Here is a 13,959-nt window from a genome sequence, read left to right as displayed (position 1 = left end):
AAGTGATAATGAATGTGTGTTCTGATAGCCTGTGATGTGAGGCTGGGGAGTTGGATCTTCTATTCCCTTTTGCTCAGCCTATTATGCTCTGGCATCTCCTTCCATTGCTCTGTGGAGACTCATTTAAAAGGATGGTATCAGATTCTTGAGAGCTTGGTATTGGATAAATTAAAGAGGAGATGTGACAAGGATCAAAATAAATATTTCTTGCAATAGAGTGTTGGGAGAGAGCCCCATGAAAACTGCTGGAAAATGAGAAACATACCTAGCTTTTAGGGCATTCCCCTTATTCAACTGGTGAGGATAGGAACTGAGACTTGAGTACAAGGGATAAATGAAGTAAAACCATATTCTAGAATGTGTGAGCTGGGCTATTCACACTCAGTGGTATACATTTGCTGGACTGTGTGTATGGGGGTCTCCATTAGGGAAGCCACACTGAGAAGAGGGAGAGTAGTTCTCTACCTTGAGCATCTTTTCCCCACCATGAATCATAGCTATGCCATGAATCATAGCTATGCATGTTAGCTAAAGAGCTAACATGTTTACCAAAATATCTGCTATTATACTTTCCCACTCCTTCCCTTCCTCCGCTCAATACAGCACGTGACATTTGCAATTACTCCACTCTCCACACAACTCATTCCAACTCTTACTTTACAAACAACTGACTCTTGTTTTATCTAACTTTTAAATCTGGGGTCCTTATCTTAGAGGCTGCAGACCTCCAAAGGTTCATGGCTAGAACTAAACTTCAGTATACCAGTTTCCTTTGTAATCCTAGGTACTCTATTTTACACATTGAAAAATTAATTCTGAGAAGGGGTCCATAGGCTTGACCAAAGAAGCAGAGGGGTCCACCATACACAAAAATATTAAAAACCATGAACCACATGCAAATGCTTCTGTCCTGATTTTTTAATCATTTATTCTACATGTTCTCACTTAATAGTACCATCAGTTCCTGAGATTTTGACTCTCTTCCACCCATTTCCAAAGGGCCTATTTTTTGGCTTTTCTGGAAGTCCAGTTTCATAATCCACAAACTATATTCCCAATCTTTTCCTAGAATGTTCCTATGCCTCCCTAGCTCCCACTAAAACTCCGTCTGTCTCAAGCCCAAGTCTTTCTCAGTTAAAAAAGAAAAAAAGAGCCTTTGACACTCTCCCTTGGTCAGGTTACCTTCTCTCTTTCATATGTTTCCTACTGTAGCAAGTTACCTTGTAGCCAGAAACGATGAAGATTTATTCTTTTTATTATTATTATCATTATTATTGCCAGTTAGCCCTTCAACAGATGAATGGATAAAGAATATCCATTCATGTGGTATATTTACACAATGGAATATTATTCAGATTTATTCTGTTCCAAGCCTGGAGGTCACAAGTCCAAAATGAATCTTACAAGGCTAAAACAGGTTTTGGCAGGTCTGGTTCATTCTGAAAGCTCCAGGGGAGAATCTGTCCCTTGCCTCTTCTAGCTTGTAGAGGTGGATATAATTCCTTGGCTCATGGCAGCGAGGTCCTAATTTCTCCTTCAGTTACAACCTTCTCCTGCTCTATCTATTGTCTCCTCCATAAGGCCCCCTGTGATTACACTGCCTACTGGGATAATCCAGGATCATCTCCCATCTCAAAATTCTAGGGGCGCCTGGGTGGCTCAGTGGGTTAAAGCCTCTGCCTTCGTTTGGTTCAGGTCATGATCCCAGGGTCCTGGGATCAAGCCCCGCATGGGATGGAGCCCCACATCAGGCTCTATGCTCAGAAGGGAGCCTGCTTCCTCCTCTCTCTCTGCCTGCTTCTCTGCCTACCTGTGATCTCTGTCAAATAAATAAATAAAATCTCTTTTAAAAATCCTAATTCAATCACAACTGCAAAACTACTCTTGCAACGGAAGATGATGTAGTCACTGGGCTGGGAATTAGGAGCTGGACGAGTTCGGGGGCCATTATTCAGCCTACCACACACTCTCATTTCTCTGGTCTTTGAATGCTTAACTCCCTGCTCCAAATTTGTCCCCCACATTTTATATCAATAAATCGCACCATCATTCATTTTGAATGCTGAGGCTCACTGCTGCTTCCTTTCTTTTCCTCACCACTCACGTTAAGAAAGGGAGTAACCAAAATCCAACGCATGAGTAAGTTTTGTGGATTCTGTCTCTGATGTCTTAATTGCCCACTTAATCTCTGGTCAAGGCCACGGTCATATTTCACCTGGATGATAGCAAAACCTCCTTGCTGGTCAGCCCCATTCCCTGTTGCCTTATTCCAATCCAGTCTCTCCGCAGAATAGACAACTGTATTTTAAAAATGCAAATCTGATTAAGTCATTGTTTAAAAATTGTTTTTCAATGGCTTGGTATATCTCAATTCAACATAAAGGAAATGGTTCTTCATATTTCCCGTACACTGCACATATTTGTCCAAAATTGTGGCTCTAACACAGAGAGCTGGCATTTCGTTCTCTGACCTACCCACGCGGATTCTTGCAAAGGGGAAAAGCCACGCCCGGGCGTGTGAAAGCCGGGCTGGGAGAATCACCGCCTTTAGCCGGGGCCGCCCATCCTCCGCGCGGACTGCATCAAGGAGCTGAAGCATCGCCAAGTTTTGCTCCTGTAGATGCGTCTCTAAGGTGGTCGGTGAGAGCCAGATTCGCTGGAAACAATGCAAATGAGGAGTAAACAAGACCTCGCCCATTAAGGGGAAGCTGCGGTCAAAGGCTTCCGTCCCGGCCTCCCCGCTGCACTCCCTAGACTCTGGGAGCGGAGTGCGTTGTCTCACCTCTTCGCCTCGCTCCCTGCGCTTGCCTTCGAGGTCGCACCTACTTCCTCGAGGTCCTGCGGAGGATGGCAGCGTCTTCTCGGAGCAGCCTGCAGCCTCTCCGGCCGCCGGAGCCCCCTCTCTCCGGCTCGCGAGGAGCCCTCCTGGCGGTTCTGGTGCTGCTCGCACTGCCGGACGCCTGGGGTGAGACGCGGGGCTGGGCTTTCGGGTCCTCGGGGTGGCGCGCAAAGGCGGGTGGGCTCTGGGGTCCCCGTTTGTGCGGGGACCCTGGTGGCCTCCGGGTGAACGAGGAGTTGCCTCCTGCTGGGGGCGCTGGTGTGGTGCCAGCCGGGAGCGCGCAGGTGCTTGGCAGGTGCCGCGGGTAATTACCTGCTTTGGTGTGTTAACGAAGCCCCGCGGGAGCAGAGTGGAGTGCTGACCTCAGCGAAGGAAAGGGTGGTGGGAAATGCGACTAACCTGGGTTCTAATTTTAGCAAGTTCTTAAGTGTGAGGAAAGTTACTACACCTGTCCGAAAGGATTTCCTCTTCTGTGCGGTGGCAAACACTGATCTCCACCTCATGGTAGTGTTACCTGAATGGCATAAAGCGTGTCGGGGTCTAGCACAGAGCCTGCCACTTATTCATGTTCTAGCCCCCAGCCGTTACTTCTGCCCTTCGTTCACCAGGGTGTTTGGACAAGCAGTCCTGGGGGTGAAGTTCTCACCTTACACTGCCCTGCATCAGACTGCATTCACCCGCCCGCGCCCCCAACCCACCACAGACACTCACGGAGAGCCTTCGTTTGCACAAATCCCATGGCAGCACTTGGGGTTAGAAGGGCGAGCTCCTGGGAAGCTCCAGGGCCCTCGCTGTCACAAGCTGCAGACAGAGGGAAATGTGAGATGTTTACACAGTGTGGTATTTTAGTCATGCGGTTAGTAAAAAATATAACCTGTTATAACTATTTGGAAAGTTTGTGGAAGCATCTTCCTGTCCTTCCTTCCCTTTGAATAGGTAAACACCTACATTTAGAATCCTTCTCTTATTTTTGGTCTTCTGAGAAGTCGTCTTAGTTTGCTTGGACTCCCTGACAACATCTTAGTTGAAATGAGAGTCTTGATTGCTTTTGTCCAGCCTCTTCTTGGCGACTGATTTTGTTCTCCATCATTACACATTCATTACTGCTTGTGCCTTCTCTTCTAAGAGAGGAAGGAACAAGGTAAAACCAAGTTTCCACAAAAGTTGTTATTAGGGATGCCTGGGTGGCTCAGTCCGTTAAGCCTCTGCCCTTGGCTCAGGTCATGATTTCAACATCAAACTCCTTGTTTAGCAGGGAGCCTGCTTCTCCTTCTTCCTGCCACTCCCCCCACTTGCTCAGTCTCTCTCTCTCTCTCTCTCTCTTCCTCCCCCTGGCAAGTAAATAAGTAAAATCTTTTTAAAAAAGCTGTTGTTGGGGTGCCTCGGTGGCTCAGTCAGTTAAGCGGCTGCCTTCGACTTGCCTTCGGCTCGGGTCCTGATCCCAGGGTCCTGGGATGGAGCTCTGTCAAGTGAATAGATGGAATAATCTTTTTTAAAGAATTGTTATTAGTATTTTATTTCCTTGGACATCGTAAAGTAACCTGTCAAGTGAAGAAACATGATAAAACCTAAAAGTTTTATTTTCAGAAGAGAGGCATGCCAAGTAAACTAAGCAATCTGTTGTCAGTGCTTAGAAATGTTTGTGGACCTTATGAGTATCTGGTCCTCTTCATACTGGAATGTTAATTGCAAAATATATACAAATATATATTTACTAAGGTTATCATAATAACTTCAAAATGTGAAACAGCTAAACTATCTAGTAATTTACTTGCTAAAGGAATGTAGGCACAGAAAGTGCTGACGGAATGCTGATCAAAGCACTTTGGACGTGATGAGAGAGCTATGTCTTCAAGGTGCATGCATATGGAAGTTGGGTGGTAGGGTTTTGTGAAATCTCCTTAATTGGGAGGCCAGGGTTCTGGGGGTTTTTTCAGCCTCTGCTACTGAGTGGTTATGTGCCTGGGGTCAGCAAGTCAATAGGTTCCCTGAGTTTCAGTGTCCGTGTATATCAAATGGACATAATTCACATCTGGCAGTCTGAGAGGATTACTGTAAAAAGCAAATGAGGTAGTGTATGTGACAGGGTTACGAAACCTGAAAATCCCCATGCAGATATATGAAGCCATGAGTAGGAACGTCCCTCAAGAGAGTCTAACCGCCACCACATGTCTGTAAAGGGAGAATCTCAGCTTCGGTGATCAGAGAAGGCTGAGTGGGAAGGAGCATGGATTTAGAAACAGGTAAGGATTGAATCCAGCAATGACCACGCAGGCTGACTCACTGAGGTAGTTATTTTACATACAAATTGGCCTATTAAGCCTACTAGGACAGTGTAGACTATAGGGCAGCTTCTGGCGCCCTCTTCTGGCCCTTGGGTGAGATGCGGCTCTGTTGCCCCGCTTTGTATAAAGATGGCTAGGTAGAAAGGAGGGAAGGCCAGTCGCTTTCTGTGATTTGCCACCTTTTGGGTTCAGATACGCTCAGATGAGCAGATTTATGGTTTATATTACCTCGTTTTATCTAATCTAAATTTTGTGATTGGACAAGTAACTTCAAAGTTTTTCTGCATAGAAGCAGAATGAAGAGAATTCTAATAAGAACAGCTTAAGCAAATAAGAAAACAGCATAGCTGACAATACCTTCCACACATACGTACACAGCCCCACACACAGGCATACACACATGCAGGCTCTCTGTCAGAGACATGAAGAGGAAGAAACATTGTCAGTCTAATTACAAGTGACCAAAAGTTGACAAAAACCAAAAACTCAGAAAGTAACAAGAGTGGTTGAAATGATAGCTTTACATCCACTTGTTGTAAACAGAGAAACTCATTGTGACTATTATGTCCTTGTAGATGTTAATTAATGATTATGTTAAATCATCATGATTAGCAAAGCACTTAAAATGTTTATTTCATCTGTATCATATTTTTAAATTTCTATTTATATGTAATATAAATTACATGGTTATAAGTAAAAACTAGTATAGATATTTAAATATATTTAATATTTTACTATACATAATATGTTACCTGTAATATAAAATAGTTATATTTCTGTTATATAACAGTTTATATTTATATATTATGCAATATTTATGTAGAGGACATTATAAATTATAATTCATTGTTATAAAATTAATATATAATTGCATTAAATATCACACATAATAGCTTCTTAAGCTATATGATATGAATATAATTTATAGTATTAAGTTGGCATAGTTTATGTGGTTTGTAATTTATAATATACATTAATCTGTAAAATATATATGTATTGTAATATAATAAATTAATGTTTTATATATAGCATGCCAAGTTATATATTAGAATCATACTATTACATATTAAATTAGATTATGTAATATACCAAATACATAATATATTAATATTATGAATGTATAAATATTTTTAAACATAAAGCATAAATATATAAATTTTTAAAATTATGTTCGGTTAGCCACTGTACAGTACATAATTAGTTTTTGATTTAGTGTTCAATCACTTATTAGCTAAGTATAACACACAGTGCTGATCACAACACTTGCCCTCCTCAATATCCATCACCCTGTAACCTCCTCCCCTCACCTTCCTCCCCTTTGAAATCCTCAGATTGTTTCCCCAGGGTCCATAGTCTCATGGTTCAACTCTCTCTCTGATTCTCCCGCTTTGGATTTCTCTCCCTTTTTTTGATGGTCCTCCGTGCTAAAGCTTATGTTCCATATATGACTGAAACCATATGACAATTGTCTTTCTCAGTTTGACTTACTTCACTTAACATAATCCCCTCCAGTTCCATCCCTGTCAGTGCAAATGGTACATATTCATCATTTCTAATGGCCGAATAATATTCCATGGTATATATGGACCACATCTTCTTTATCCATTCATCTGTTGAAGGGCATCTCAGCTCCTTCCACAGTTTGGCTATTGTGGACATTGCTGCTATGAGCACTGGGGTGCATGTGGCCCTTCTTTTCACTACATATGTATCTTTGGTATATATACCAGTAGTGCAATTGCCAGATTGTAGGGTAGCTTTATTCTTAACACCTTGAGGAACTTCCATACTGTTTTCCGGAGAGCATTCCCACCAACAGTGTAAGAGGGTTCCCCTTTCTCTACAACTTCAACATTTGTTTTTTCTTGCCCTGTCAATTTTGGCCATTCTAACTGGTATAGGGTGGTATCTCAGTGTGGTTTTGATTTGAATTTCCCTGATGCCTAGTGATGTTGAACATTTCTTCATGTGTCTGTTAGCCATTTGTATGTCTTCTTTGGAGAAATGTCTGTTCATGTCTTCTGCCCATTTTTTGACTGGGTTATTAATTTTTTGAGTGTTGAGTTTGAAAAGTTCTTTATAGATTTTGGATATCAGCCCCTTATCTGTAATGTCATTTTCAAACATCTTCTTCCATTCTGTGGGCTGCCTCTTAGTTTTGTTGGCTGTTTCCTTTGCTGTGCAGAAGGTTTTGATCTTGATGAAGTCCCAAAAGTTCATTTTTGCTTTTGTTTATATGCCTTTAGAGATGTGTCTTGAAAGAGGTTGCTGTTGATGATATCAAAGAGGTTACTACCCATGTTCTCCTTTAGGATTTTGATGGATTCCTGTCTTACATTGAGGTCTTTCATCCATTTTGAATTTTCCTATGTATGATGTAAGGTAATAGTCCATTATCACTCTTCTATATATAGCTGTCTTATTTTCCCAGCACCACTTACTGAAGATACTGTCATTTTTCCATTAAAGATTTTTTCATGATTTGTCAAAGATTAGTTGATGATAGAGTTGAGGATTCATTTCTGGAGTCTCTATTCTGTTCCATTGGTCTATGTGTCTGTTTCTGTGCCAATACCATGCTGTTTTGGTGATCACAGCTTTGTAATAAAGCTTGAAATCAGGCAACAAGAGGCCTCCAGCTTTGTTTTTCTTTTTCATCATTTACTTGGTGATTCAGGTCTTTTCCTGTTCCATAAAAATTTTAGGATTTTTTGTTTCAGCTCTTTGAAAAATGTCAATGGTATTTTAATAGCGATGGCATTGGAAGTATAAATTGCTCTGGGCAGAATAGACATTTTAACAATGTTTATTCTTCCAATCCATGATCATGGAAAGTTTTTCCATCTTTTTGTGTCTTCCTCGATTTCTTTCATAAGTGTCCTGTAGTTCCTAGAGTATAGATCCTTTACCTCTTTTGTTAGGTTTATTCCTAGGTATCTTATTATATATTAAATAAGATTATATATTATACCAAATATAATATATAGTATAATAATAATATCAATATATAAAGATTTTGACATTAAAATATAAAATTTTTAGAAGTGCATGCTCTTCTTTTTCTTTAACTGATAGAAGTGTTTAAATAAAACACTTGCAGATCTTTTCATAAAAGAGTAGAATATGCAGAATGGAGAGCAGAGTGTAGTCCAGGTTGACAGTTTATGTTTGAAACAGAACATGGAAGTAATAAGTAGATTGTGCTTCTAGCACAGAATAAAACCATCTGCCTTGAATGCATGTTTGAATCAGGAGTATTTCCAAGTGGACTCTGACACCCAAGACGAAAACCACAATGAGATGACAATATACACCTACTAGAAAAGCTAAAATGTTAAAAATTGACCATAGCAAGTGTTGGCAATAAGGTGAAGACTGGAATCACTACTCCTTGGTAAAATGATACAACCACTTTGGAAAGCATTTGGGAAATTTCTTAAAAAGCTAAACTCAAATGTGTCTATGACTGAGCATTTTACTCCCAGGTATTGACTCAAGAGAAATGAAAGCAACTGACCACACAGAGACTTGGGTAGGATTTTCATAGTGGCTTTATTTGTACTAGCCAACAACTAGAAATAATCTAAATGGCACTCAACAGCCAAACAGGCAAATCAAATTAACGTATATTGGTACAACTGATTATCACCCAGCAAAAAAAAAAAAAAAAAATACTTTTATATATGCAAAAACCTGGGTGAATCTCAAAAATAATCATTCTGTGTAAAAGCTAGACCAACAAAATGGGGGGGGGAGTACAAACCAAATGAGTTGGTTTATATGAAATTCTAGAAGATCAAATCAATCTGTAGTAAGAAGCAGGCCAGAGATCGCCTAGAGAAGGAGGTAGAGGGACAGATGGATTATAAAGCAAAATGAGAAAACTGTTGGAGTGATGGAAATGTTTGTTATCTTGATTGTGGTAATGGTTTCATGGTGCACACATGTGTCAATTTCACTCCACACTGTTCTCCAATGTGGCTGCACCAACTTGCATTCCCACCAACAGTGTAAGAGGGATCCCTTTTCTCCACATCCTCTCCAACACACGTTTTTTCCTGTCTTGCTAATTTTGGCCATTCTAACTGATATAAGGTGATATCTCAATGTGGTTTTAATTTGAATCTCCCTGATGGCTAGAGATGATGAATAGTTTTTCATGTGTGTGATAGCTATTTGTATGTCTTCATTGGAGAAGTGTCTGTTCATATCTTCTGCCCATTTTTTGATATGATGATCTGTTTTGTGTGTTTTTTAGTTTGAGAAGTTCTTTATAGATCCTGGATATCAACCTTTTGTCTGTACTGTCATTTGCAAATGTCTTCTCCCATTCCGCGGGTTGCCCTTTTGTTTTGTTGACTATTTCCTTTGCTGTGCAGAAGCTTTTGATCTTGATGAAGTCCCCAAAATTCATTTTCGTTTTTGTTTCCTTTGCCTTTGGAGACATATCTTGAAAGAAGTTGCTATGGCTGATATCTAAGAAGTTACTGCCTATGTTCTCCTCTAGGATTCTGATGGATTCCTGTCTCACATTGAGGTCTTTTATCCATTTCGAGTTTATCTTTGTGTACGGTGTAAGAGAATGGTCGAGTTTCATTCTTCCATATATAGCTGTCCAATTTTCCCAGCACCATTTATTGAAGAGACTTTTTTCCACTGTATATTATTTCCTGATCTGTCAAAGATTATTTGACCATAGAGTTGAGGGCCCATATCTGGGCTCTCTACTCTGTTCCACTGGTCTATGTGTCTGTTTTTATGCTGTCTTGGTGATCACAACTTTGTAGTAAAGCTTGAAATCAGGTAACGTGATGCTGCCTGTTTTATTTTTGTTTTTCAACATTTCCTTTGTGATTCGGGGTCTCTTCTGATTCCATACGAAACTATAAACTCCCAAAATTGAACCAGGAAGAAATTGACCACCGGAATAAACTGATATCTTGTAATGAGATTGAAGCAGTGATCAAAAACCTCCCAAAAAACCAGAACCCAGGACCTGATGGATTCCCTGGGGAATTCTACCAAACTTTCAAAGAAGAAATAACATCAATTCTCCTGAAGCTGTTTCAAAAAATTGAAGCAGAAGGAAAACTTCCAGACTCTTTTTATGAAGCAGGCATTTCCCTGATCGCCAAACCAGGCAAAGACCACACCAAAAAGGAGAATTTCAGACCAATATTACTGATGAATATGGATGCTAAGATTCTCAACAAGATCCTAGCAAACAGGATCCAACAGCACGTTAAAAAGATTATTCACCATGACCAGGTGGAATTCATCCCTGGGTTACAAGGATGGTTCAACATTCACAAATCAATCAGTGTAATAGAACAAATCAATAAGAGAAGAGAGAAGAACCCCATGATCTTCTCAATTGATGCAGAAAAAGCATTAGACAAAATCCAGCATCCGTTCCTGATTAAAACCCTTCAAAGTATAGGGATAGAGGGAACATTCCTGAACTTCATAAAATCTATCTATGAAAGACCCACAGCAAATATCATCCTCAGTGGGAAAAAGCTCACAGCCTTCCCGTTGAGATCAGGAACATGACAAGGATGCCCACTCTCACCACTCTTGTTCAACATAGTATTAGAAGTCCTAGCAACAGCAATCAGACAACAAAGAGAAATAAAAGGTATCGAAATTGGCAATGAAGAAGTCACACTCTCTCTCTTCACAGATGACATGATACTTTATATGGAAAACCCCAAAGACTCCACCCTCAAACTACTAGAACTCATACAGCAATTCAGTAATGTGGCAGGATACAAAGTCAATGTACAGAAATCAGTGGCTTTATTGTATACTAACAATGAAAACACAGAAAGGGAAATTAGAGAATCGATTCCATTTACGATAGCACCAAGAACCATAAGATACCTGGGAATAAACCTAACCAAAGAGGTGAAGGATCTGTACTCGAGGAACTACAGAACACTCATGAAAGAAATTGAAGAAGACACAAAAAGATGGAGGACCATTCCATGCTCTTGGATCGAAAGATTAAACATTGTTAAAATGTCTACACTGCCTAGAGCAATCTATACTTTTAATGCCATTCCAATCAAAATTCCACTGGTATTTTTCAAAGAGCTGGAGAAAATAATCCTAAAATTCGTATGGAATCTGAAGAGTTTTTTTTTAAATAAACTATGGTAGATGAGTTTATGGAATTGATATTAATATATGGGGATTAATATATGAGGGATTAGGAATGAAGGAGGAAAAGAAACCAGATCAAGCTTGCTGTAATGAAGACTCATATGTTTCTTTCTATTTCAGCTATTATTCCAATTTACATTTTTTACTTCTACCTCACAGTAAGAAGAAGATAAATTTGGGTTCAAACTCTGTTCTCGGAATCCAGTTTCTAAAACTATACATTGATATCTCTTGTATAAGCTTCTTTTTGCTTCTCTAAAAAATTATCACAAACTTAGTGGCTTACAACAATAGAAATTAATCCTCTTATGATTCCGGAGGTCAAATTCTCAAATGGGTCTGTAGGGCTGTGTTTCTTCTGGAGGCTCCAACGGAGATTAGGTCCCTGCTCTTCTCGTCCAGAGGCTGCCTGCATACTTTGGGTCATGGCTCTCTTTCTCTACCTTGAAAGCCAGCACTTGAATGTCTTAAAATCTCCTTCTTCTATCTTGGTTCCTCTGCCTCCCTCTTTTAAAGACCTTTGTGATTACGTTGAGGGCCACCCAGATAAACCAGGATAATCTTCCCATCACAAGATTCTTAATTTAACTACATCTGCAAAGCCTGGTGCCATATAAGGTAACATTCACAGGCTCTGGGGATTAGGGCATGGATGTCTTTGGAAGCCCCTTGTTTAGGCAACCACATATTTTCAAAGATTTTCAAAATCTTAGCTGAGCCTGCTGATGGAATCTATTACTATTAGGGTCCAGCTTAGTAACAAATGATTGTAGCCCAGCAAGCAGCAGGCAGGGTGTACACTGAATATGGCTAATGGGAGCATAAAATATATGTAGAATCTAAAAACATAAACATGATGGAACAAAAGACAGGGAGAAAGTAAATGGAGTGAGCATTTTCTACAGTTCTTGCATTGCTGGGGAAATAATTGTTCATTGCATGTTAACATGGTAAGGATGCATGTCATCTTTAAAGGAGCTATGAAAGAATGTGTAACAAATAATCTAATAAGAAGAAATAACAATAGGGATGCCTGGGTGGCTCAGGTGGTTGAGTGTCCAACTCCTGATTTCAGATGAATTCAGGTGCTGTTCAGCATGGAGTCTGCTTGAGATTCTCTCTCTCCTTTTCGCTGTGCCCCTCTGCCGGCTCACTCACACTCGTGCTCTCTCTCTCTCTCTCTCTGTCTCTCTCTCTCTCTGTAAATAAATAAATAAAATCTTTTCTCATACTCAAAATGAAGGCAAAAGAGAAGAGCATAAGGAACATAGGAAAGGAAGTACAAATAAAAATCAAATAAGATGATAGATCTAATCATGAATATGTCAACAACTATAGTGAAATAAATAGACAATTCCACTTTACAGACAAAGATTAGTGGAGTGCTGCATTTCCCAAATTGTTGGCTGATGTGCTCTGGGAACCTCCAGGATCTCAGAGGACACCCATGGGCTATTTTACATTTTTGGTGGAACAATAATTCTGGGTATTTCTCAGATACTGTGCAATCACTGGCTCCCAATAGGCCTTGGCTACATTCGCTTGCAGTAGAGTTCTTTTATTTTATCTTCAGTGGGTTCCTTTTGGTGACAATAAATTTTTGCAAAACTGGGTTTTTAGCAGTGGCTGTGATAAAAGCATCAAATGAAAATTTTTGTAGAATAAGAAATGAGGTGGTGGATTACAACTCAACTCTAAGGTTTGAGAAGTTGAGCAGTGCTCAGCATCCCACTATGAAGAATGGTGGACAGGGTCACCTCAGTTGGAGAAGTGGCTGATTTCGGTTCATATCATGATTTCAGGTTCCTGGGATCAAGGCCTGCATTGGGCTGTGTGCTCAGCAGGGAGTCTGCTTGAGATTCTCTCTCCCTCTGCCCCTCTCCCACTTGTCCATGCTCGCTCCCTCTCTCTTTCTCTCTTGCTCTCTAAATAAATAAATAAAACTTTAGAACAAAATGAAAACCTCATGTCTATGTTCACTAGTAAGAGATGCAAACATTTTACCATTATTAAGATGTTCTGTTTCTTTGATCGCATCTATGAAGCACACTGGAGAAAAAGAGGTAGTAAATAGAAGTTTCTCCATTAACTTGGATGTCACTGTGGTTTGACCTTCAGGTCAGTGCAAAACTCCGGAACACCTCCTATTTGCCAAGCTGGCAAATCCTACTGATAAGAATGAGTTTCCTATTGGGACATCTCTGAAGTATGAGTGCCGTCCTGGTTACTATGGGAGAAGGTTCGTTATCACCTGCCTATACAACTCGGTCTGGTCAAGCGCCAAAGACAAGTGTCAGCGTAAGTACCTCTGGACTGAGAACTCTGTGTCAATCAAACATCCGTAGTGCTGAATCAATTGATCAGATTTTGGAACCAAGACATATACAATTGTTAAATTTGCCTCAAGTAGAGTACATGTGACAGTTCTTCTTTCTGTCACATCTTCCTACTGCTCTGACTTGCTGGCACCTCCATTACAAGGTCACTTCATGAGAAATGACCATCACAAGGCACAATGCAGGAGAAAGCTCCATTCAGTAGGGGTTTCTCATTGTCACCATTGAAACTGCGTCACCAATGACTCAGAAAAGGGAAGAAAATTGTAGGTGGGGAGAGAATCCTGACTTCGAGATCTCTGATTTCAGCTGTTTGGATGACAAAATAACCACT

At 40.3% G+C, this 13,959-nt stretch overlaps 2 protein-coding genes across 2 annotated transcripts in view; both read left to right on the top strand.

The window, feature by feature from the left end:
• Positions 1-2,763: 2,763 nt before the first annotated feature.
• LOC132025561 (complement receptor type 1-like) lies at positions 2,764-13,807 on the top strand. Its single transcript, XM_059413006.1, has 2 exons — positions 2,764-2,965; positions 13,408-13,807. The coding sequence occupies exons 1-2, from the start codon at positions 2,848-2,850 to the stop codon at positions 13,632-13,634; spliced, it is 345 nt and encodes a 114-aa protein (XP_059268989.1). The 5' UTR covers positions 2,764-2,847; the 3' UTR covers positions 13,635-13,807.
• The window catches only part of LOC132025986 (complement receptor type 1-like), a 37,447-nt gene continuing 37,292 nt past the window's right edge, over positions 13,805-13,959 (top strand). The window contains exon 1 of the mRNA XM_059413942.1: positions 13,805-13,826. Coding sequence (XP_059269925.1) covers positions 13,805-13,826 — 22 coding nt within the window. The remainder of the gene's footprint in view (positions 13,827-13,959) is intronic.

This window comes from Mustela nigripes, chromosome 10 (assembly GCF_022355385.1).
Source record: "Mustela nigripes isolate SB6536 chromosome 10, MUSNIG.SB6536, whole genome shotgun sequence".
Classification (NCBI taxonomy): Eukaryota; Metazoa; Chordata; class Mammalia; order Carnivora; family Mustelidae; genus Mustela; species Mustela nigripes.
Note: the sequence above shows the minus strand (reverse complement) of the source record. Positions and strands in the feature narration are given on the sequence as shown.